Source organism: Otolemur garnettii, unplaced genomic scaffold (assembly GCF_000181295.1).
Source record: "Otolemur garnettii isolate 467f Iridium unplaced genomic scaffold, OtoGar3 scaffold00017, whole genome shotgun sequence".
Classification (NCBI taxonomy): Eukaryota; Metazoa; Chordata; class Mammalia; order Primates; family Galagidae; genus Otolemur; species Otolemur garnettii.
The window spans coordinates 9,656,639-9,682,168 of record NW_003852412.1 but is presented as its reverse complement, the minus strand read 5'-3'; the positions used below and the strand labels follow the sequence as shown (position 1 = coordinate 9,682,168).

At 37.3% G+C, this 25,530-nt stretch overlaps 1 protein-coding gene across 1 annotated transcript in view; it reads left to right on the top strand.

Moving 5' to 3' along the window:
• Positions 1-25,530, top strand: part of ANKRD31 (ankyrin repeat domain 31) — a 178,688-nt gene that overhangs the window by 13,582 nt on the left and 139,576 nt on the right. The window contains exons 3-7 of the mRNA XM_012802743.1: positions 3,730-3,839; positions 10,141-10,181; positions 12,054-12,157; positions 20,671-20,714; positions 23,532-24,101. Of these exons, the coding sequence (XP_012658197.1) occupies positions 3,730-3,839; positions 10,141-10,181; positions 12,054-12,157; positions 20,671-20,714; positions 23,532-24,101 (869 nt within the window). The remainder of the gene's footprint in view (positions 1-3,729; positions 3,840-10,140; positions 10,182-12,053; positions 12,158-20,670; positions 20,715-23,531; positions 24,102-25,530) is intronic.

Here is a 25,530-nt window from a genome sequence, read left to right as displayed (position 1 = left end):
ATTTGAACCCGCCACCTTAGGGGTATGTGGCTGGAGCCTTAGCCACTAGAGCCACAGGCGCCAAGCCAATGCCAGCTCTTTATGTTCTTTCCTTTGGACCATTATGTCTTGATTAACTGCAGAATTTTTCAGTAAATTGTAGGATGTACCTACAAGGCAGACCAGTCCTTTATGTGTCTGTGTTCTGCAACATGCAACAAACAATATGACCATTAAGTCTAATCCAATGTGTGGTAATAATTAAACATGAAAAAAGAACTTATACTAAAGGAAAAATAATACAACTAAAAGGCAAAACTCACCAACTGGTGTGGTATGGACACAACTGGTTGAGTTATAGAGGATAAATTAATATTGTGTTTCAAAGTCCACGTGGTTAAGATACAGTTTACATGGCTTGGTGCCTGTAGCTCAGAGCTGGCAGGTTCAAATCCATCCTGGGTCCCCCAAACAGCAATGACAACTACAACCAAAAAATAGCCAGGCATTTTGGTGAGCACCTGTAGTCCCAACTACTTGGGAGGCTGAGGCAAGAAAATCACATAAGCCCAAGAATTTGAGGTTGCTGTGAGCTGTGATGGCACAGCACTCTACCTAGGGTGACAGCTTGAGACTGTCTCAAAAAAAAAATTTACAGAGGTGGTCAACATATAGAAGGCAGTCTTCCATTGAGTAGATTGGTGTATGTCTATGATCAATTTAAAGAGGTGGCAATATAAGGAGGTTCTAATGTATTTTTATCTCATTGTTTTATAAGAGCATTATATACGTGTGTGTGTGCATACACATACACACAAATATATATATGCACAAAGGCAGGTGTGTGTTGCTATACCTGCCTAGTTTTTCTACTTTTAGTAGAGATAGGGTCTCGCTTTTGCTCAGGCTGGTCTTGAACGGCTGAGTTCAAGCAATCCACCCACCTCAGCCTCCCAGAGGGCTAGGATTAGAGGATTGAGCCACTGCACCTGGCCAGCATTTTATATATTAAAGACAGGAAACATTTGTCATGCATATATAAATAATTTTTCCGAGCTTCTTAGTTATTATTTAATGTTATTCATGATATATTTTGTAGTGAAGGACTTTTACATTTTTAGTATTTTAAGTTTTTTGTCAAAATTAGAAATACTTTACCTGCCTCAAAACCATAAACATACATTCCCTTCTCTTTATTTCCTTTTATTATATTTGTAGATTTTACATATATATATAATATATATATACGTTATACATATATATATGTTTCTTTTTTTCTCTGAGACAGAATCTCACTTGGTCACTCTTGGTAGAGTGCTGTGGTGTCTTAGCTCACAGCAGCCTCAAACTTTTGGGCTTAAGCAATCCTCTTGCCTCAGCCTCCCAAGTAGCTGGGACTACAGGCACCCATCACAATGACTGGCTATTTTTTAGAGACAGGGTCTCACTGTAGTTCAGACTGATCTCAAACTTGTAAGCTCAGGCAATCCACCTGCCTCGGCCTCCCATAGTGCTGGGATTATAGGGCCAAGGCACTTCACCAGCCATCTACATTTGTATTTTTAATCTGTTTGGGATATTTTGGCATATGGGAAAAGAAGGAATCTAACTTAATTTTTTCAAATTGCTAACCGGTTGTCCCAGTATTATTTATTGGATTATCCTTCTTGTTGCCACTATTTAGTAATGCCATTGTTGTCATATATTAAATTACCAGATATTTATTGGTCTGTTTCATACTTTTTGTTTCGTTGATCTATTTGGACTATTTCTGTTTCATCACTGCATTATTTTATCATCCTTGGCTTTTAGCACATTTACATATCTGGTAGGAAAAATGTCCTCCCACATAGAGTAGCTGGTTAGTGCAGTCATCCTTATCTTCAATCATCCTCCCATAGCAAGTTGCAGTATGGGAGTTTAACCACTGTGCCCTTCTCCAACTTGTGTTGGTGGGATTTGCTTCGAGCTCCTGGGTGGTTTTTGGAATTGTGAGGGAAGAAATCCATGGGTACTTCTGAGGGAGCCTGTTCCTTTTCCTGTGTTGAATGACAAGCTGTGTCTTTTTTAGCTTGGGGTACTCTAATAAAATTATTATTATTTTTGAGACACAGTCTCATGTGTTGCCCTCTGTAGAGTGCTGTGGTGTCATAGCTCACAGCAACCTCAAACTCTTTTGGACTTAAGTGATTCTCTTGCCTTAGCCTACCAAGTAGCTGCGACTACAGGCACCTGCCACAACACCTTTCTTGTAGTTGTCGTTGTTTAGCAGGCATGGGCTGAGTTTGAACCTGCCAGCCCTGGTGTATATGGCCAGCACCCTGGCCACTGAGCTATGGACGCAGAGCCTATAACTGAATTCTATAACTGGGTGGCTTAAACTGCAGACATTTATTATACTTCTAGGGGCTGGGAAGTCCAGGATCAAGTTGGTGGCATATTTAGTTCTTGGTGAGAGCCCTCAGATTGCAGATGGCTGCTATATTGCAGTGTGTTCACATGACCTTTTCTTTGTGCTTGGAGAGAAAGCTAGTTTTTTCCCTCTCTTTTCATAAAGATGTGAATCACATGAGCAATTATTAGGGTTCCACCCTCAAGACCTTCTATAAACGAGGTCAAAGGTCCTACCTCCTGTCATCACATTGGAGGTTAGGGCTTCACTGTATGAATTTGAGGGGGGAACAAATATTCAGTTCATAACAAGGTGTTTACTACTGTTTGTTTTTTCTTTAATCCCATCCTTTGCTTTGTAGGGGCCCTATTTCCTTTTTTCCACATTGCTACTTTAGATTAGAAAGAAAAACCCCAAACCTAATAATTTATTTGGATATTTTTCTAGGAACTTGGAAGGGAAGGAAAGTTAAGGCCTCAATTTATCATTTTGAAAACAAAACTCTGGCATTTTGGAAATTATATACTAGTGTTGCTGTGTTTTAAAAAGTGACCTGAACTGTTAAAGCCAGAAAGTATTGGGTGGCGCCTGTGGCTCAGTGAGTGGGGCACCAGCCCCATATACCAAGGGTGTTAGGTTTGAACCCAGCCCTGGCCAAACTGCAACAAAATAATAGCTGGGCATTGTGGCGGGCACCTGTAGTCCCAACTACTCAGGAGGCTGAGGCAAGAGAATCACCTAAGCCCAAGAGCTGGAGGTTGCTGTGAGCTGTGATAGCACGCACTCTACCGAAGATGACAATATCTCTTAAAAAGAAAAAGTATTAGTGGTGCTTAAATCTGTATTATTTTCTATATATATTCTTTGCCTTCATTCATTCTGAGAAAAAGAAATGTCAAGTATTGTTTTGTTTAGTATAATGTTACCTCTTAATTGATTTGAAAACATTGACACATAAAAGTGGTAGTTAAGAAATTATGATATGCAAGATGATATTTTTTTTTTTTGAGACAGGAGCCTCAAGCTATCCCCCTAGTAGAGTGCCATGGCATTTCAGCTCACAGCAACCTCCAACTCCTGGGCTCAAGCAAGTCTCCTGCCTCAGCCTCTCAAGTAGCTGGGACCACAGGCACCCACCACAGTGCCTGGCTATTTTTTGGTTGCAGCCGTCATTGTTGTTTGGCAGACCCAGGCTGGATTCGAACACACCACCTTGGGTGTATGTGGCTGGCGCCTTAGCCACTTGAGCCACAGGCACCAAGCTCAATATGATTTTTAATAAAAATCTGCCGTATCTGTAAAATCCTTGGGTCATTTGTCAAAGCAGAATAATGATTTATGATTATATTTTATTCTAGGTGTATCTTCTCCCGAGATTCAACTTGATTTCAAATGCAGAAAGGATCTGCAAGACCAAATGAGTAAAAATAAAATGATGTGTGTTCTTAGTGAGGATACAATATTACAGGTGTGTAACATGTTGACTGAATATGTGCTTATTAAAAATTGGAAATGCTGTGTCTTAGAGTAGCAGATTACTAATGATAATTCTTTCTATTATTTTGCTTGTTTCCTCTTCCCTTATTATTTATTGAGAGGTTTTTACCTCTTTCAACCAGTTATGCTATTTTCTTTGCTGCAACTTTGATGAAAGCCAGTTGTTTTAGGAAGATTTAAAATACAGTTGACCCTTGAGCAATTTGAAGGTTAGGGGCACAGGGCACTTAACTGCTAATAGCCTACTATTGACTGGAAGCCTTACTGAAAATATAAACAGTTAATTAAGACATATTTTGTATGTTATGTGTATTATATACTATATTCTTAAAGTAAGATAGCGAAAAGAAAGTGTTATTAAGAACATCATAAGGAAGAAAAATTAATATACTTGCTATTCATTAAATGAAAGTGGATTATCATGAAGCTTTTCATCCTCATCATCTTCACATTGAATAGGCAGAGGAGGAAAGAGTAGGGGTTGGCTTTGCTTTCTCAGGGGTGACAGAAGTGGAAGAAAATCTGTATCTTAAGTGAACCTGCGTGGTTCAAACCTGTGTTCAAGAGTCAACTGCATTTCTTGTTTTCCTCTCTTATAACTTTTATGTAATATATTTCTCTTTCTGGTATAGATGTAGAAGTGAGAAGAACAGAAGTTAAAATAGGGTAAAATCATTACAATTTTCATCTTCATTTCATGTCAGAGATTATTTTAGACTTGTGAAGAAGATACTTGTTTGTATGGTGTAATTTGATATATAGGCCACTAAAAAGACCCTTCTGTTTTCTTGTGTGTGAGGATATATGTGTGTTTACATATCCTAAGAATTTTTATTTATTCATTTCTTTTTAATGCAGATATCATGGGGAAAAGTAAAGGATGATTCAGTACCACCTTGGCACAAATAAGTTAGCTAACTAGGCCAGGTATAGTGGCTCATGCCTGTAATTCCAGCACTTTGGGGGTGCTGAGGCTAGCGGACTACTTGAGCCCAGAAGTAGGCTGCCTGAGCAACATAGTAAGACACAGTATCTACAAAAAACAGAAAAATTAGCTTGGCGCCTGTGGCGCAGTGGTATGGCATTGGCCACGTAGACCCAGGCTGGCAGGTTCGAACCCAGCCTGGGCTAGCTAAACAACAGTGACTACTGCAACAAAAAAATAGCCGGGTGGGCGTTGTGGCCGGTGCCTGTAGTCCCAGCTACTTGGGAGGTTGAGACAAGAGAATCACTTAAACCCAAGAGTTTGAGGTTGCTGTGAGCTATGATGCTACAGCACTTTGAGACTGTCTCAAAAAAAAAAAAAAAAATAGCCAGGCATGGCAACATGTACCTGTATCCTTGCTCCTCAGAGGCTGGGGCAGGAGGATTGCTTGAACTCAAGGGTTTAAGGTTGAGATGAACTGTGATTGTGCCACTTCACTCCAGCCTGGGCAACAAAGGGAGACCCTGTCTCAAAAAAAAAAAAAGAAAAAAAAAAATCCCTAAATTTGAGTACTTCAATCTGAGAGAAAGATATTTTAAGCACATATTCTTAGCACTTGATCAATATTATATACTATATTCTTATTATAGTATATTACTATATTATGTAAGAATGTAGTATATAATCATACAACATATAAAATATAATTCTTAGCAGTTGATCAATATTATATACTATATTCTTATAGTATATTACTATATTATGTAAGAATGTAGTATATAATCATACAACATACAAAATATATTTTAATTAACTGTTTATATTTTATTTATTGAATGCCAGTAATGGGTGTTCTGTTCTACTGAATGTGAAATAGTTTGTGTGAGACATCCTATGTGTCCTGGATATCTAGGGTTGGTTGAGCTGATTTGCTTGGCCAGAATCCTTCCACTCTACTCTCAGTAATCTGTGACTCAGTGAAAGAGAGTGATCTTACATAGCAGAAGATTGTTTTTGGTTCAGAATATGTTAATAGATTTGCTCCTCTTCCAGATCCTAACAATATTAACCTCTCTTACTTTCATTACTTTCAGAAAATGAAACAATAGGAAAACTCTACATTTTAATGCCGGGTCAAAATGTTGGGGGATAAGGTCAGGAGAAAAATGCAGTTATATGTATCAAAAAGATAGAAAGTAATTTGTGTCCCTTATGAAATAATTTACTGAAGTGTGTCCTTGCATATTGTTAATTAACAAATGAACAATTCCAGCCCCTACTGTGTTCAGTCACTTTAGCTCTTGGGTTGTAGTTTGTAAGAGGAGGAAATAAAATTAAGTGTCAGGAGCAACCTTCCCTCTTACTTACTTTCTTATCTTTTCCATTTACTTTATATTGTTAGGGTGAAGTGAATAATTCGCCCTCAGTAGGAATATTACTATTCTTTAGTAAGTAAGGTAAATGAAGTGAATATTATAGGTATTTGAAAGAATTGCTTTGTGGAGATACAGAAATATGTAGTAAGTGTATAAGCATTAAACTCTCTCTAGGTTTATCTCTTGAAATTCTTTTTCTCTGGGCCTCTGAGCTTTGTATACATGTGGAGCCAATATAACCTTACATATGTAGCCAAGTATTATCAACAAATAGCAGTGACCATTAATTGGAGAAGATAAAGTTCTTAGAGTGATTTATTATTATTATTTTTATTTTGTTATATGACTGTATTAGTGAACAATAAAATGCTTGAAAATTTAGGCTAATGGCTTATTTTCAGAAAGCTTTATTATTGATCATAGAAACAGAGGCCTCCCAAAGAGAGGTTTTTTTCCTAAAGATCTTTGATGTTAACAACATATTTGAGGTAAGGATTCCTTTTAAAGTGATGAAAGCGAGTAGTCTATGAAATTTTAAAGTGAGGCGGTGCCTGTGGCTCAGTGAGTAGGGTGCTGGCCCCATATACCGAGGGTGGCAGGTTCAAACTCGGCCCTGGCCAAACCACAATTAAAAAAAAAAAATAGCCAGGTGTTGTGGCCGGGCATCTACAGTCCCAGCTACTCAGGAGGCTGAGGCAAGAGAATCACCTAAGCCCAAGAGCTGGAGGTTACTGTGAGCTGTAATGCCATGCACTCTACCAAGGGCAATAAAGTGAGACTCTGTCTCTAAAAAAAAAAACAAAAAGAAATTTTAAAGTGGAAGCATTTTATCTTTTTAGAAAATGGAAAGGATAATAAAAATCTCAAGACTCCTAACTCTCAACTGCTTATACAAAAAAAGGAGGGCATGCAAAACCTCCTTCTAAATGAATAGCTGTGAATAACATTATGCATTAGTCATATCTCCTCTGAAAAGGTAAAAGGCCATAGGTGTCTATGAAGGACTGCCCCTGTTGATGCAGTTTCTTTCTACAGTAGATCCTTGGTCTCAGAGATTCAAAAAACGAATCCACAGACCACAAAGATCAGTGATAAGATAGGCTTTATTAGATAGATAGGAATAGAAGAAATGAAAGGTACCAGAGGCTCTGGGAGAGTAGGGAAGATCCAAGTGGGAAGTCCCATGTGGGTCTTTTGTCAAGGGGTTATATACTGTTTTGTAAATAGAGAGATCTTGAGAATTATATTTGGCCAGGATTTGGCAGACTTCAATGTTGATTAGCAAATGAATGAGTGTATTAACAAATGAATGTAGTCCTTCCAGTTCTGGGCAAAATGACAAGGAGTCCACTGTAGAAAAGGCCCAGCTTACATATAATACTAGAAAAAATGCTTTTTTCACTTCTTGCTTGTATTCAGAGAGTGCATTTTGGAGAGAAAAAGTCTGTTTGCTTAGGCCTAGAAAACAGGGGCTCTTGTCCAGTTCTGAATGGTGGGAACCCTGTATCATCCCCACATATCACTCATAAGAAAATTCTTTGCTGTCATAATTGATTCTTTTTCTCCCTTTTTCTCTTCAAACATTCACTTTATGTAAAATGTAGATTTCCTGGACCTCACAAGAATGTAACCATTTGCTTCATTAATCACCCCTCTTCTCCTTTTTTTTTTTTTAATGCCCTTTCCCTTTAAATACTAAGGTCCCAAATCCCTCTTTGGAAAAAAAAGACACAGATACATGTGTGGCTTGTGCTTTTCCAAGGTGTGTCCTCAAACTTTGGCTTAATAAACCTCCATTCATTGAGATCTTTGCCTTAATCACTTAAGGAACACAACCGTTAGGGTGGAGAGCTACTGCATGCAGATTTAGGAAAGATTTCTTCATACAAAGATTCAGATATAAAAATGTAAAATTTATTTTATCTTCTTAGAAAGGGAGTGAGAGAGTGAAGGAGAGTGAGGAGAGAGAAGGAAAAAGAGAGCAGGGAGATGGCATGGCATCCCAAAGAAAGAGAAGAGAAATTCCAGCAGTGAGGCCAAGAGGCCTGTTGTAGTTATAGGACAAAGAGTAAGAAAAATAGTGATTGTAGTAAAATTAATAAAGTACTGTGAAACTGTGATAAAGATAACTCCTTTATCTTCGTGGTGGCTGGATGATAAGGAGCGCCTTGCTGTTGAGCTAGACTTATCACAGGTGGTTTTGATCCTGGTGGTGATTTTGTCCTCAAGATAAGGCTAAGGCCTGAAACTTGCACTCTAATTGTTCATCCTGGTACTCCTTGAAGCTATAAAGAGATTCTAAAAGGCAGTGAGCTGGTAAATGTAAAAGAAAGATTTACATTTCCTTTCTGTCTGTCTAACTCTTTTCAGATGCTGTGAAAATAGAGCTTCATAGGGTATCTGCCAGCTAGAGAGAGAAAGAGCAGAAAGAAAACTCATGACTGATTTTAGCCCTTACTAAAAAACTATGAATTAATAGACTTTTTTTCTATAAGATCAACCATACTGTCAACAACAACTTCAGATTTTCTGGTATGATTGAAAATTAGACCAAAGCTGTTTAGAATTTAACACTAATAGAGATGTCATATAATTTCTGGTTCTTGGGAAATATTAAATTAGAACCTGACAAAAATGGCTGCTCAGAATCATTGCAGATGAATGAAAAGGAAAAAAAAAACTTAGGAATAAAAAAGGAACACATCCCCTTCTCTTCACTTAAGTTTCACAAATTTTTTTATAGAAATTAGTTATACAAAGACATAAGGCCAAGACTATAAAACTCGTAGAAGAAAACAAAAGGGAAAAATATCATAACATATCTTGGCAATGATTTAGCAATGATTTCTTAGATATAACACAAAAAGCACAGACAACAACAAAAAAATACATAAGTTAGATTTCATGAAAATTAAAATTTTTGAACATCAAAAGGCAGTATCAACACAGTGGAAAAGCAACTCTTGGAATGGCTAGAAAATAATATCAAATGAGTTGATAATCCAGAATATATAAAGAATTCTTACAACTCACCTGCAAAAAAAAAACAAACAAAAAACTGAATTTAAAAATGTGCAAAGGACTTGAATAAACTTCTCACTAAAGGAGAGAGACAAATGGCCAATGAGCATATGAAAAGATGATCACTGTCACTAATCATTAGCGAAATGCAAATCAAAATCACAATGACATATCACTTTATACTTAACAGGATGATTATTAGTAAAAAATACTAATAAAATACTAAAAAAAAGAAAAAACAAAATAACAAACGTTGGCAAGGATGCGGAGAAAGTGCATTGCAATTAGGAATGTAAAATAGTACAGCTGCAGTGGAAAATGAAATGATTCCTTAAAAAATTATTACCATATGATCTAGTAATTACACTTCCAAATGTATACCCAAAAGAAGTGAAAGCATGGCCTTGAAGAGATCTTGGTACACTCATGTTCCTAGCAGCATTGTTCCCAATAGCCAAAAAAGGTGGAAGCAGTGCCAAAGTCCATTGGCAGATGAATGGGTAAACAAAATGTGGTATTGATAGGTATATACAATGGAATACTATACAGCCTTACAAGGAAGGAAATACAGATACACGGTCACAACATGATAAATATTGTCTGATTATTCTTATGTGATGTTTCCATAGTAGTCAGTAAGAGACAGGAAGTGAAATGATGGCTGCTGTGGGTGAGAAAGAGGGGAATGAGGAATTCGTGTTTAATTGGCATAGAGTTTCACTTTGGGAAAATGAAATAATTCTGGATGTGAATTCATCATTGTGAATATACTTAGTACGACAGAATTGTACATTTAAAAATGAATAAAAGTAAATTTTATGTGTATTTTACCACAATTTTAAAGAAGAGGTGAAGAAAGAATAACACCATAGTTATCTTAAATGTTAATTTTTTTGCTTGTTGCATTGGATTAATACTTACCAGTTAGAAAAAACTGTTTTTCTTCCTAGCAACCTCAAGATGATTCAGAACAAGATGAATCTCTGTTACAGTAAGTATAGTAATTTTTGGCTTCCTTATATTGGTGCGGTTTTTTGGGCCATTTTGCACATCTAAGATGAATATTCATTTTTTAGGAGATTTGGAATTATGTATATTTTTGAATAATTGTCTCTTTAGCAGCATAAACATTATTTTACAAACATTCTATATCAGTGTTTCTTAACCTTTTTATTTCATGGCACACTTGAACCTATAGTTAAAACTTCTGTAGCACACTTAAATTATGTTCATCAAAAAAAAAAAAAAGAATAAACTAAAGAATATACTTACTGTGTTTTGAACTTCTTTCGAAAATAATTTAGTTAATGATCTTTAGAAATTTTCATAGCATACCAGTTGAAAATCAATGTTCTAGATGTTTAATTTTATAAGAGTTATTGAATCAGATTAAGGTAAGCTGATTCTCTATAATATTATTTAAAAGACAAATTTAAAGCATAGCATGAAGGAGGATTTCTCCTGATCCTCCTTCTCCAACTTGTCCCCCTCCCCTCCCCTTCCTCTCCTCCTAAGACAAAAATACAAAGGACATAGTTAGCCCCACCCCTGAAGTTCATACCAAAGAACCCTAATTCACCAAAGCCTTCTGGGAAAGCTGTGGAATTTGCTCGCTCCCTATAGCCCCATATAAAAGGAGTCTCTAACTGACCCTGGGTGCAGACACCACCTTTGTACTGCCCAGGCAGTTTACACTCCCTTTCAAGTATACCTACCTGGTCTGAACCTGTCCTCTCCAGTCTTCTCTCAGCACCACTGCACACCTTTCAAAGGGTGCTGAAAACCTGGGACTGGCAACTGATTGGAGGCTAGCTGTCAGCCTGCCTAGTCACCCTAGTTTTCTCAGATCCTAGCCTGATTGTACCCAAACCCAACTCTGCTGACCTGTTAGAGAATCCCAGAGAATTTTGCCTCAACTGCCACTTAAGGGTGAGCTAAATACCTTTAAATAGAATCTCCTTTTACTCGTTCTCTGGCTTGCTCCATACCTTTATGTCCTCATGCCTCCTTCTCTGCTTCTTCCTTCATTCGTTGTTCATGTCTAACTAGAGGGTGGTTTTTTAGCACGGTGCTTTCTTCTTGAGTCCCAGGAATCTAAAATCGTTTGATTTTTCACTTCAGGCTCAGTGCTAGACCCTAGTTTAGGCTTCTAGCTGCTGCTTCAATCATTCATTCGCTCCTAACTAGAGTGTTGTATTTCAGCTCTGTGCTCTCTTCTGGGTCCTGGGACCCTCAAATTATTTCATTTTTCACTTCAGGCCCAGCATAGAACCCTCATTTAGGCTTCTAAAGTCCCAGGGACTTCAAATTTTCTGAGAAAAAAATTGGAGATGCCTGACTTTTCTCAGGCTTTCCTTTTTTTGCTCCGCCATGCTCTGGGTCTTGGAAAACAAGAGACACTTTCTTTTCTCCCCAGGTAGGGGAGAGAAATCTGAGATATAGGAGCTGACACTTCTATCCCCCTCAACAGAGACACCCCAGGGCTGTCTCCTTTGAGCTCAGTGCAAATTAGAAAATGGGACCTTTACTTTTAATGTCTTAAAGAACTTAATCCCCCCCCCCCCCCCCAAAATAGCACATAGAAGAAAATCCCCTGTCTTCAGGCCTTTCCTCTCCCTCTGCTCTTACCCCTCCCTATACAAGTCATTGCTGGAACATCTTCCCCTCTATCTTCCATTATCTTTTTTTCTATCTTCCTTCCTCCAGGGATTCTTCCAATTCCTACCCTCCTCTACCTCCTAACCCACCCTGAAGCTTCAAGGCCCTCCTCCTCCTCCACCCCACCAGTCCTTTCATGCTCTCTCCATTGCAGACATCTCACAGCTTCCTCCCCCGCCCAATAGCCACAAGCCCTTCCCTCCAGTGCAGGCAAGGCTATGGGTGCAAGATTTGGAACCAGGGGGCTGCAGACCTGGCAGCAGAGGGGGCAGGAGGCCATATGCACTCCCCAGGCTGCAGCTGACATGGGTAAGGGCATGTGAGCTGGGACGGGGCAGGGCTGGGTGAGCTCACAGACCTGGCAACTGCCTTGCCTCCCCCACCCCCTTCACCCAGCTTCTCTCTGCCCAGCTGGCTTCTCTTTGCCCGCCACTGCCAGCTTCCCTCTAGCTGCTGGCTTTGGGTGGTGATAGGATGGAGAAAGAGGAATGGGACTGACAGCAGCTCTGAAATCAGTAAGGTTTTTTTATTAGTAGCTACCACTTTAATTCTTCTCTAGAGTTAGTTACTTAAAAGGCCACACCCTTCTACAGAACAGAGCCCTGTCCCTACTACAACTCTGTGTCCCTAAAATAAAATGCCCTAGAGCCATCTTTTGCTAGAACCTCAGAACTGTGTCCTCTCAACAAATGAGAAAGGCACTAGAAGGGGGAGTATAATCTCAAAACAGGAGATTGCATTCACCTCTAGAACTGATGGTCCCCTAAATCAATATCCTCTGTACCCATGGACTCATGGGAATGGCTTTCAATTGACTGACATATCTGATTTGAAAATGGGATCAACTTCATCACACAAGGATGGCTTTAAGTAATTTACTCTCCAACACAGGTAAGTAAATTAACAAAGCTACCCTCCTGTGATCTCAAAATGAGGAACCCTGGTTCAATAGCCCATGAGAACACTGGATCTTACTCCTCTTGGGCCCCCTCACTGTAATACTCCTGTTATTGACCATTGCCCTTTAGGTCATCCAATTCTTGTTCTCATTTATTCAGGCCAGGGTAAAAAAGATGTCAGCCACAGTTGCCACCCAATTTCTACCACTCCCAGACCCTCCCCAATGTATCCCAAACCGACACAGTCCTGCCAATACCCAGCTCATCCCACTGAGGACAACGATGACCCTTTTTAGCCAGAAGCAATTTTGGAAGATAGATCATCATTCCCATCACCAGTTGGGAATGTTGGGGGGCCTAATGCAGCCACACACAAACTGTTTCCCTTCCTCCTCCTCTCCTTCTAAGAAAAAGACACAAAGGACCTAGTTAGCTCTACCCCTGAAGTTCATACCAAAGAACCCTAACTCACCAAAGCCTTCCCAGAAAGCTATGAAATTTGTCTATCCCTCACATCCCCTTATAAAAGGAGTCGCTAACTGACCCCAGGTCAGATGCCACCTCTGCACTGCCCAGGTGGGTTAACCTCCCCTTTCAATAAACCTGGTTTGCATCTCTCCGCTGCAGTCTTGTCTCTGGGCACTGCTGCTTACACCTTTCATTGCCTAATGTAAATCACTATTTGTAATAATTCAGATGGAAATCTACTGTATTTTTAGACTTAGGTCTTTTGCAATCAGGGAAAATATCCTCTTAACTCAAAGTATGATTTTATTTTGTTTTCAGTCAGTTTGTTCTTTCTGAAGAATCACATTTGAGGAAAAAAATCAACATTCATCTCTATTTGCCTTATATAAATTGTTATTCTATACAAGTAGTTTCATGTCCATTTTTAAGACAGCACATATTGATTTCTTTTTGCACAGGAGAGAATGCTCAATTTATTTTTGCTTAGGATTCAAGTAGCTATGCCTGGTGCATAAAAACTGCTCTTAAAACAGCTAAAACAAGAGCTTTTTTTTTTTAAAGGAAGATATCTTGATTGCATTTGTGCACTGAATTAGGCTAAGGGAAAAATAGCTGATTGCTTTTCTTCAATCAACTTTTAATTATCAAAGGGCAGATGATCAAAATTGCAGATTAGTCATAGCCCTTATTTTGCATTCAATGTCTTCTCGTCAGTATTTCTTACCTTTTCTTTGCCTATTGTCAAAAATAACTAAGACAAGTAATGTGTGAGATACTTCCAGTTAATGACTTTTATTATTATTATTATTTTTTTTTGCAGTTTTTGGCTGGGGCTGGGTTTGAACCTGCCACCTCCTGTATGTGGGGCCGGCGCCCTACTCTGAACCATAGGCGCCACCCTAATGACTTTTATTTATTTATTTTTTTATGACATTGTTCAAGAAATTTATTTGTTGCAAAGAAATTTTAGACTGTGTCTTAGATTTGTGATAGAGTCACACAGGTAACAAATTAATAACTTCTGTTTTTAATACATAAACAGTTTTAAGAATAGTCAATAAACTCTATAGAGATTATTGATGGAATGCTGTTTCCTCACTAACAATGCTCACAGCTTGCCTGTCCTAATGTATTAAGATAAAATCAAGCACATTAATCAATATTGCCTCCAAAACGTACTTCTTTAAGACTGATACATATATATATTTTTTTGTTAAATGATAGCTGTGTACATTAATGCAATCATGGTGTACAGTGTGGTGTTTTCATATACAATTTGAAATACTTTCATCAAACTGGTTAACATAGCCTTTATGTCATTTTTTTAGTTATTGTGTTAAGATGTTTATATTCTGCTCTTAGAAAGATTCACTTGTACCCTATGACTTTTATTTACATCTAAAACTATAATGACAAATTCTCAGTGTATTTGAGAATGTAAATAGTCAGACAACATAATTTTTTTTCCCTGACCCTTCTACCCTCTTTGGCAAACACTCACTTCCAAAGTTGCTTTCAGATTTAAATGTAATTTAGCTTGTGTACACTCCTTAATTCATCCATTAATTTTTCAGTTCTCATCTTCATTTTTGCAATCACTTGAAATGTTAATGAATTATAATAATTATAAAAATAATTAGGATGATGTAGCAAAAATATATCCTATTTGGAAAGTCTTTTAAAAGGGAAAAGATTTATACAATCTGAAGAGAACAGAGTTTGGAAAGTCTTTTAAAAATGAAAAATAGTTTAAATTGTATTTGATTGAGAAACATTATTTTTTCTTTTCATTTCAAATTTTATTTTAATTAATTAATGAATTCATTCATTTTTTAGGACTAAAAAATATTATCCAACATTTACACTGAACCACCAAAACTTTAAAGGTATGTTTTCATGGGTAGACTCATATAAAGAAAATTTATCTTTGCCTAAAAGTAGAAGGCTTAGTTAGATATGAATTGTTTTACAACTAGGCGATCTATTATACTTTTTTTTTTTCTTTTTAAGAGGCAGAGTCTTGCTATGTTGCTTAGACTGGCCTTCAACTCCTGGGCTCAAGCAATTACCCTGCCTCAGCCTTCTGAATAACTGGGACTAATGCTTACGATACATTTTTAAATGTAAAATCAGTTTTACTCTTGACCTTGGACCATGGTACATAGAATTGCCTATGGGAGCAGCAGCTCAGGCACAGTCAGTACCTACTACTTCAAATGTGATTTGGGGGCTCAAATTTGAAAGCAATGTTTGTTTCCTCTGTTTATAGCATTTGGAATATATATTGTGAAGGCTTTTTTTTTTTTTAATTGTGAAGGCTTTCTTGACAAGGCCAGTTTTGCCTTGGTGTCAGCTATACTAGAGGGTGGATCTTTTTCTTCAAGGTATCTCTTAGTAACTGATCCAAAGTGAATGTCATGTATGTTGTGTCATAGTGTAGTTAATTATTCATAGTGTTCAACAAAATCTTGTATTATAAGATAAGGGCATGATAAAAAATTGGAAAAGGTACATTTAAAAATCTTGATCTTCTCTTGATTTGTTGCTGGACGATAGGCAGTACCACTTTTGCCCATCACCAGCTCTTCTGTGTGTTTTTAGTGCATAGAGTTCAGTCTGTATTATTATTTTATTCCTTTAGTAAATATCTGTTGAGCAGGTATGAATGTATGAATGTTATGAATATATGAATGCTAAATAAATCAGAGATTCTTAAAGGATAGCTGATCCATCTTGGAGTATGAAGATAATCATGATGAGTTTGAACATCCCATCATTGCTGAAAAGACAGAATTTATTTATTTATTTGTTTGTTTGTTTATTTTTTGAGACAGAGCCTCAAGCTATTGCCCTGGGTAGAGTGCTATGGCATCACAGCTTACAGCAACCTCCAACTCCTGGGCTCAAGCGATTCTCCTGCCTCTGCCTCCCTCCCAAGTAGCAAGGACTACAGGCACTGGCCACAATGCCTGGCCATTTTTTGGTTGCAGCCGTCATTGTTGTTTGGCACGCCTGGGCTGGATTCGAGTCTGCCAGCTCAGGTATATGTGGCTGCTGCCTTAGTGGCTTGAGCCACAGGTGCTGAGCCAAGACAGGATATTTTTACGGTTGTCTAGGGCATTGCTGAAAGAAGAAAGGACTAGTTCAGTGATGTTTCCATTGGAAAAACTGTGCCAAATTAAGTAGGGAAAAACCTCCAATAATTTATAGTTTGTGGAAATAAGTTTGAAAAGACCACAAGTTAATATTGATATGTTAAAAATGTTAAGCATGTACAGAACATTGTCTCAAGGCTTGGCGCCCGTAGCTCAGTGGATATGGTGCCAGCTGTATACACCGAGGCTGATGGGTTCGAACCCGGCCCAGGCCTGCTAAACAACAATGACAACTGCAACAAAACAAAAAATAACGGGTGTTGTGGTAGGCACCTATAGTCCCAGCTGCTTGCGAGGCTGAAGCAGAAGAATCACTTAAACCCAAGACTTTGAGGTTGCTGTGAGCTGTGATTCCATAGCACTCTACTGAGGGCAACATAGTGAGACTCTGTTTCACCCCCAAAAAACGAAACAAAAAACATTATCTCTGGCTTGGCTCCTGTAGCTGAGCAGCTAGGACACCAGCCACATACACCAGAGCTGGTGGATTTGGATCCAGCCCGGGCTGCCAAACAACAATGACAACTACAACCAAAAAATAGCCCGGTATTGTATTGGGCACCTGTAGTCCCAGCTACTTGGAAAGCTGAGGCAAGAGAATTGCTTAAGCTCAAGAATTTGATGTTGTTGTGAGCTGTGACACCACAGCACTCTATCCAGGGCAACAGCTTGAGACTGTGTTTCAGAAAAAGAAAAACAAAAACACATTATCTTTATACAAAAAAGTATCTATAGTAGGATGCTTAAAAGTTTTAATGATGTTATAAAATATATGTGCATTTTGGGTTTTTTTATATGTCTGTTTACAAAACCCAGGGTATTTTTGTTTTTCACTTATTAGTAGAGAAAGAAGAAAATAGAGAACTATGAGTAAGTCAAGTAATCCTGGAAAAAGTAAAAATTGTACCCAGGAAAGGAAGGCCTACTTACAAAGTATAAGTAGTGAGCCATAAAGACATGTAAAAAGTGGGATCTAACCCATCCCCAGATAACAAATTAATCTGATATCAAATTAGGGAGACTTTGCTGCAGAGACTAGATCCTTATTTCTCTTGTGTCTTAGGAAATAAAAGCCTTAGATGGCCCTGCTTATCATAATAATATAATAAATGGCTGGCATAAGTTTCCACTAACAGAACAAATTAATATATAATAAATGACAAGACAAAAACTTTTGTTACACTGACCAAGTACAACTTAAAGTATTCTGGGGCAAAACATTAGGTTACGAAGAATAACCTTCGTGAAGTTTAAGGTGTTTCCTTATGATAGTAAAGCTGGATAATTAATTCACTGTTTGGGTTTGAATCATCTTAAGAGAAATAGTCCGATACTCCAATAAAAAATCAGATCGTCACTAACCTAGATCCTGTCATCTAGGTTGGTCAAAGAAGTTATTTGTTTTCTTTTGGCTCTGATAGAATTTCTGTATTCCCAGGAAGATGTCAAAATAAGTATTACTTTAATCTTAAAGGTTTGGCGCCCATAGCTCAGTGGTTAGGGCGCCAGCCACATGTACCTGGGCTGGTGGGTTTAAACCCAGCCTGGGCCTGCTAAACAGTAATGACAACAACAATAACAAAAATAGCTGGACATTTGTAGCAGGCGCCTGTAGTCCCAGATACTTGGGAGACTGAGGCAAAAGAATTGCTTAAACCCAAGAGTTTGAGGTTGCTGTGAGCTGTGACACTACAGTACTCTACTGAGGGTGACATAGTGAGTCTCTCTCTCAAAGAAAAGGAGAGTATAGGAGTAAATATAGAAATAAAGAATGAATTATACCAAACATACTGTTATTTTAGAATTAGTTTAATAAGTTTTATAACTATTGTATTTATGTGTGCTTGTCTTTTATATAAGATACTTAAAGTGGTAAAAAATTAACCATGTCAAAATTTTAGTTTGGATTGTTTAAGGGAATTTAATTTTGCAATCAATGTTAAAGAAACAGTAATTTTCAAGTTTCCATGTATTATATATGTAAGTTTAATAAATTGACCATTAAACAAATACAAGTACAAATAGTTACTGATGTTCTCTCCAAATACAAAAGATTTTATGATTTTAAGAAAGATTAATGTCAAACAGCCTAATAAATTCAGACAGTGCCAAAAAAGTCCTCCAAATTTAGTGAAAACTTATTGAGTACCTTTTATAACATACAGTTGTAGATAAACCAAAAGAATCGTTTATAAACCTATAGAGTTGTCATCAGAGAAGCTGAAGTCCTTTTTTGTAAGGATATCTTGAGCAATTTGAGACAGAGGTATTGTGGGTGATACCATGCCTTGGGCATTCCTTTTTCTCCCTTGGGTTTTGACCATGCTAACCGATGTCATTGATAGTTACACAAATGATCTATTTCCATTTTTCTCATATCTAATTCTAGTATGTATAAAAAACAGGGGTTCACTATGTCTTATATTTCCCATAACTCCAGCCTCTTGCCCATTTGGCCTTCTGAGAGCCCTTGCTCCCTTGTGATGCTATTGATATCTGTGTACTGTTTCACCACCTTCCTTGAACTTCTGAGTCACATGTCTTAGGGCTTTTCCTTTAAAAGTGCCACATGCACAAGGATTATTGCTTTGTGGTATTTCCTGCTGCCCTAAAGCTGCTGTGACTAGAGACCCATAGATTTGGTATTTCACTACAGTTCTCTCCTTTTAGACTATTCATTTTTAACAAGAACCTCATATTATAATCCCAGAATGTAGATTAAATCACATATAAGTAAACTGTTCAATTGTTAACTTTTATAGCTGACTCTAACAGTTCTGTCTTCTCTCTCCCAATTCAAAGGGTAGTTGTAACCAAATTGGATAAAGATAGAAATTAGCAAACTATCTTAAACACACATAATAGTATTGGCCTTAAAATGCTTGTGTATAAATTAAAGTTTGTGTAAGTTCAAACTTAGCTCTTCCGTCCATTTCATTGTGTTTGGCACGTTAGAATTATTTCTCATATATACCACTACATTTTGTCTCTCTCAGGCAGTAAGTAGAAAATGTACAAAACCTTTTAATAATTTATTAAAGGATAGAGAAGACTTCAAGAAGAATTCTTTTTGTATTTGTAAAAACTCTTTAAGTAAAATTTATAGTTAGAAAAAATAATTCCTTCTAATTACTATAAAATATTTTGTTAATATATCAAATTTTAGAAATAGTAAGTTGAAAAAAAATAAAAATAGTAAGTTGGGGCTGGGCGAGGTGGCTTACGCCTATAATCCCAGCACTCTGGGATGCCGAGGCTGGTGTATTGCCTGAGCTTAGGAGTTTGAGACCAACCTGAGCTAGAATGACCCCATTTCTGAAAATAGCTGGGTGTTGTGGCATAGCCTGTAGTCCCAGCTATGTCAGAATACCTGCATCTTGATGGTAAAAGTGAGAAGGCAAAAGGAGTAGAGAAGGAGAAGTATTTGTATGTTTTTTTCCAGATCTTCCTATAGCCTAACTTGATGTGAATTGCTTTCTGCTAGTTCATCTCAGAGGGGGCAGGTTTAGAGTGGACGGTAAAGTTGAAATCACAGAGGCAAAGCAGCAGTCCTCCATATTCTCTACAGTATTCTCCTGATTCCTTTTGCCCCAAACACTAGGTGTTCTTTTCATACCTAACTCCGGGCAGCATCAATTCATTTGATGTTCTTATCTATAAAAGAGGAGAATAATGACACTGAGAAAGTAGATACAATTTTTTCTCTTGTAGTTACAAAAACTACCTTAGAATAATTCAGTCAAAATAGTTATATTGATTTTTAGTTAAAACAACTTTAAATAATTATAGTTTGTTTGGGTCAATGAAAAATTTGTTTTAAGAAATGGAGGAATTGGCTCAGCACCTGTGGCTTAAGTGGCTAAGGCGCCAGCCACATACACCTAAAGTGGCAGGTTCGAATCCAGCCTGGGCTGCCAAACAATGACGGCTGCAACCAAAAAATAGCCGGGTGCTGTGGTGGGCGCCTGTAGTCCCAGCTACTTGGGAGGCAGAGGCGGGAGACTCACCTGAGCCCAGGAGTTGGAGGTTGCTGTGAGCTGTGATATCACGGCACTCTACCCAGGGGGACAGCTTGAGGCTCTGTCTCAAAAAAAAAAAAGAAAGAAATGGAGGAATTTTATAATTTCATTCCCCAAATAGTAATACTGTTGTATTAATATGTTTATATAATATTGATGCAGTACTTGATGTGTCATTTGGTATTTGAGGGAGTTCAAGTTATATGATTATGAAATACTAGATGATAGGGTATGTTTTAGTCCTTTAATAAAACTGGAATTAAAACATTGTTCTTTTCCAGGGCCTGAGTCTGAAAATCCTGAAGTTTTGTCACACCTAGAAAAGGTTGGTTTGTATAAGAGAGATTAACTATGTAAATCATGTATTTAGATTTTTTTAATTATGTTAATTAAAGTATCAAGCTTGTTTAGACTTTCTCTTAGCTAGGAATATGACTAAACCATTTCAGTAGAGAGAAATCTGTTCTTGTTTGGTCAATTCTTCCAGTATTTTTCTTCCGTATCTCTAATAAAATAGTATTTATTGATTTGTTTTCTTATCCAATATTGTAAGTCTCTTACTCTTTATCTATAGTAGAAATATATATATATATGTATATATATATGACTTGTTATAAAAATAGTCCCTGAGATGATATTACAAAATTTCTTCTGTTGATTTGTCTGTTACCCTAGTTCCTTTAATATTTTGTGCTTTTCCATGTTCTGGTTGCTAATCAATATCAGGTGCCCTCTTTGGTTTTGCTTTCTGTTTGTTGCTGTGGGGAAACAGAGGACTAAAGACTGGCTGTGCACAGTGGACTGACACTCTCCTTAGGGATACCAAATCAAAGACCTTCTCAGGCCAGCCCTACCATAACTATGGTATACAATATCATGGCATAAAACATGGAACCAGATGGGATGAGGTGCCAAGGATAATTCTTGTTTATATCTATAAAATACCAACAATGATATACATTTCACAGAGTTATTTTGAGGACTGAGCAGTAATGATGTTTGGCATCTACTTTGTGCTTCAAAGACAGGTGTTCCTCCTTTAACTCTTCTGCAGTCTTTAGTATCTGGCTCGTGTCCCTTCTGTTCTGTATGTCTGTTTCGGATGACTCTAGCGATCTTCATCAAAGTAATTGCTCTCTTGCTGGCATTCATTGTTCATTGATTATATAAGTATTTTCTTTTCTTTTCTTTTTTTTTTTTTTTTTTTTTTTTTTTTGAGACAAAGCCTCAAGCTGTCCCCTTGGGTGGAGTGCTGTGGCATCACAGCTCACAGCAACCTCCAACTCCTGGGCTCAAGTGAGTCTGTTGCCTCAGCCTCCCAAGTAGCTGGGACCACAGGCCCAGCTATTTTTTGGTTGCAGCCGTCATTGTTGTTTTTTTTGGTGGGCCTGGGCTGGATTTTAAATTGCAGGGTTTTTTTGGCTGGGGCTGGGTATGAACCTGCCACCTCCAGTATATGGGACCAGCACCCTGCTCCTTGAGCCACAGGCACCACCCACCCGGGCTGGATTTGAACCCGCCATGGTAGGTGTATGTGGCTGGCGCCTTAGCCACTTGAGCCACAGGCGCCGAACCTATATAAGTATTTTCTAACCACTTGCACCCTATGACATTAATAGATCTTCTAAGAAAAAAGACTTTTTGGACAAAAAAGTTGGGAGAACACTGTGTCCTAAAGTCTCCTCAGAGATTTACAGTGCATGTGCTTTGAAAAATCCTGTGCTGAAGTAACCTGTTTAACCAAGCATTTTTCAAACACCTGTGAAAATCATTCCCTGCTTTCCCCACTCCCCAGAAAATTGATTCTTGCAAGACACTAGGCTCTGTGGGACTGCTTCCTATATACTAATTTATGCTATACATTTGATTTCATAATTGTTCTGTGTCATTATTTGTCTTTTGTTTAATGTCTTAGACATTTATACCTTGAATCATCAGTTAGACATTAAATTCCATTAGCACAGAGCCTAATATACATACATCTACTGTCTTGAATTTAGTAGATATAAAGACTTCAACTGGGAACAAAGCCTTGAGCTGTGACTTGATGAGTAGGATGTGGTTCTTGAACTTCTTTCAAATTCTTTTACCTTTCTGAGAAAATTATAGTTAGCATTACTAATAAGCAAATATATCTTCTTAAGTTCTGTATGCTATATAGAGAATAGATAAATGGTGGCAGGTAGAAAACACAGGAGGAAGAATAAAATGGTTTTAACTTCTCTGATTCAAATCAGATCAGAATATTAGAAGGCTTACAAATTACAGAATGTCCTGTCAAAAAGAAGGTAGATTTGATTTTTGGAAAAAACAAGTCAATGAAACCTATTCATTTACTTAAGGCCAATCAAATTAACAATTTGTTAGTGTTGAAAAAAATATCAGTAACTTTGAAGCACATTATTTTCTTGAATGGCTTATAAACTGATTTTGAAAGCAATTTCAAAAAGAGGGATTCTAACAATATTTTGAGCATTGGAGACATTGTGAGAATAGGTATAACCTATTAAGGTGATATTGGTGAAAGGTACTATTCATTTAGAAATGTTAAGTTTTGTGTTTTTTGTTTAAAATAACCACAATACAGAGCCATTAATTTATTGCCAGGGCTTATAATCACAGAACTGTGCCCTCATTTCTCCTCTTTTTCCCTCCTCTTTGGCTTTTTTGTTTCACATTTACTTAGTCATACACAGATGGGGAATAAAAAGATGGAATGACACCAATTTTATTCCTCATTAATATTTTTTATAAAATGACATAGAATTTTTTTTGCAAGGGAAAATTTTATAACCATTACTTGCTGTGAAGTTTTGAGATCATCTATTAATTTAACTATTCGTCCATCTCTGCCTTATTAGTTAGCACAGATAATTTAAACGTAGTGGAACAATTTGCCACTTGTAATTATGGTCCAGCCAGTTTTACCCTTGGTCCACTATTCAGTACTTAACCGTGTATTCAGTAATTAGTGATTTGTTATAGGAAAGTAGTAAAGAGCATTTGTTGTTGTATTTATTAAAGAGGAGGACTGTTGATAAAAATTTGGGGAGTAACGATAAACTATGAAACTATAAAGTTTTCATTTTAAATACTTTATCGTATATGCTGTAATGATGTAGTTTCTGTTTGGAATACACAGGATCTAAATGAAGAGAGAGACTCTCCTGAAGCTAGCCTTCTTTCAGGTACTGCTACTACAGTATCTGATATGGTTGCTACAAAGGAGAAATCACTAATAACACCAGAGACAATCTTAGCAGTACCAAATACATTTTCTGAGCCTGGAAAGGAAGTCACATTGACCTTGAGTTCTGAAGAAACTAAGGATGAAGAAAGTTCTCTTGAAACTTTTGTGTCTGCCTTAGAAAGGTTAATAACATCACCGGAAAGCACCCAAGAGGAAAGATTGTTTGAAATAATGAATGATTTTGATCCTAGAGAATTGATGAACCCATTGAGTGATTCTCCAAGTTCTATATCAATACCTTTGAATGCTTTGTCAGCGTATCATAGAGATTTACTAGAAAATACAAAAGATGACGCATTGCCAGCTGAATTATTAGCAGCTCTGAACACATTGTCAGAAGACAAGACAGCACCTGTCTCTCGTAGAAAAGAGGGAGGCAGTTTTATCGATGCTGGAAATGAATGTTTACAAATGGAGTTCAATACATCTCAGACTACTGAAGATTGTACACAAGTGGCAAAGGTGAATTTTGATCTATGTGTTCTACTCCACCATTTGAGCAAGGTTCCGTGTTAGCTGAACTTCAGGACAAGCATCTATCAGTGAAGCAAATTAGTACAAATATCAGTCTATGGTTTTGCTTTTTACCTTTAACATATTTTCATTGTGTTAAAATCTTCTACCCAAATATTAATACCTGGAAGATACTTTGTGACTTTAAAGCAGACAGTGATCTTTTTAGAAGTTCCTGAGGTAGAGTTTTCAAGTAGTTAGGAAGTTAAAATGCATAGTTTTTTTCCCCAATAGACCTGAGAAGACATATCAGTAGGTTGCTGGTATATAGGAAGGAAAGAATTCTTTACCAGAATTTTAGCTCAGAAAATCACTATGTCTACCTGGAAGTATAGTAGAGGTGGGGTACCCCATAGGCATTATAATTGGACATAAATATATGCAATTAAGCATATATTTAAGCATAAGGAAAACTTATGCCAAGCTTAAGCAGAACCTTGCCTCATTTGAAATACTGATCAGATTGCTTAGTTCTTGGAGTTTAGAATTCTTATAATACTGTGGCTGAATGCCCTGTAATGGCCTACCATTCACCAAGTTCCTTTTTCTCGTTGACATAATCCTTGTTTGTTATTTTTTTTCCTAATCAGAATAGTAATGCATCCTCATTATTAAAAAATTTAAATAATTACATAATAACATAGTGACAAAAAGCCCTCCACAATTCCACTTTATAGCGATAATCACTGTTAATAGTTTGGTTTATCTGTCTCCAATTATTTCTGTCATAGTCAATATAAGTTTATTTTATACAAATGAGATTTTATTATACATAATATTTTGCATCTTATTTTCTAAATTCCATAATATATCTTGTTTACTTTCAGTGTCAATAAATGTAGCACTACTTAAATCTTTTAACTTGCTGAGTGGTATTCCACTGTATAAACACAATTTTTAACCAGTTCACTATGATGGTCATTTGGGTTGTTTTCTTTCTTTTCTTTTGGCCATTACCAAAATGTTCCTGTGAACACCTTGGGAAGGTTAGATAACATAATGCTTAGCTCATGCTGCATTATGTACACCTGGAATAATACTGCTTATAGTACTGGTCAACAAATCTAAAACCCGACAAATACGACTAAAAAAATCCAGAAAAGGAGAAACTAGTCATGATGATGGGACACGAAGATTAAACATTCCATTGTTTTAATCTGAAAGGAGGGAATATAAGTAAAATGTAGGAAATTATGACTGGTATTGATAAAGTGAGTACAAACTTAGCAAGTTTTCAAAAGAATAGGAAAAAGAACCCCTTTTAAGGCTCGGCGCCTGTGGCTCAAGTGGCTAAGGCGCCAGCCACATACACCTAAGGTGGCGGGTTCGAATCCAGCCCGGGCCCGCCAAACAACGACGGCTGCAACCAAAAAATAGC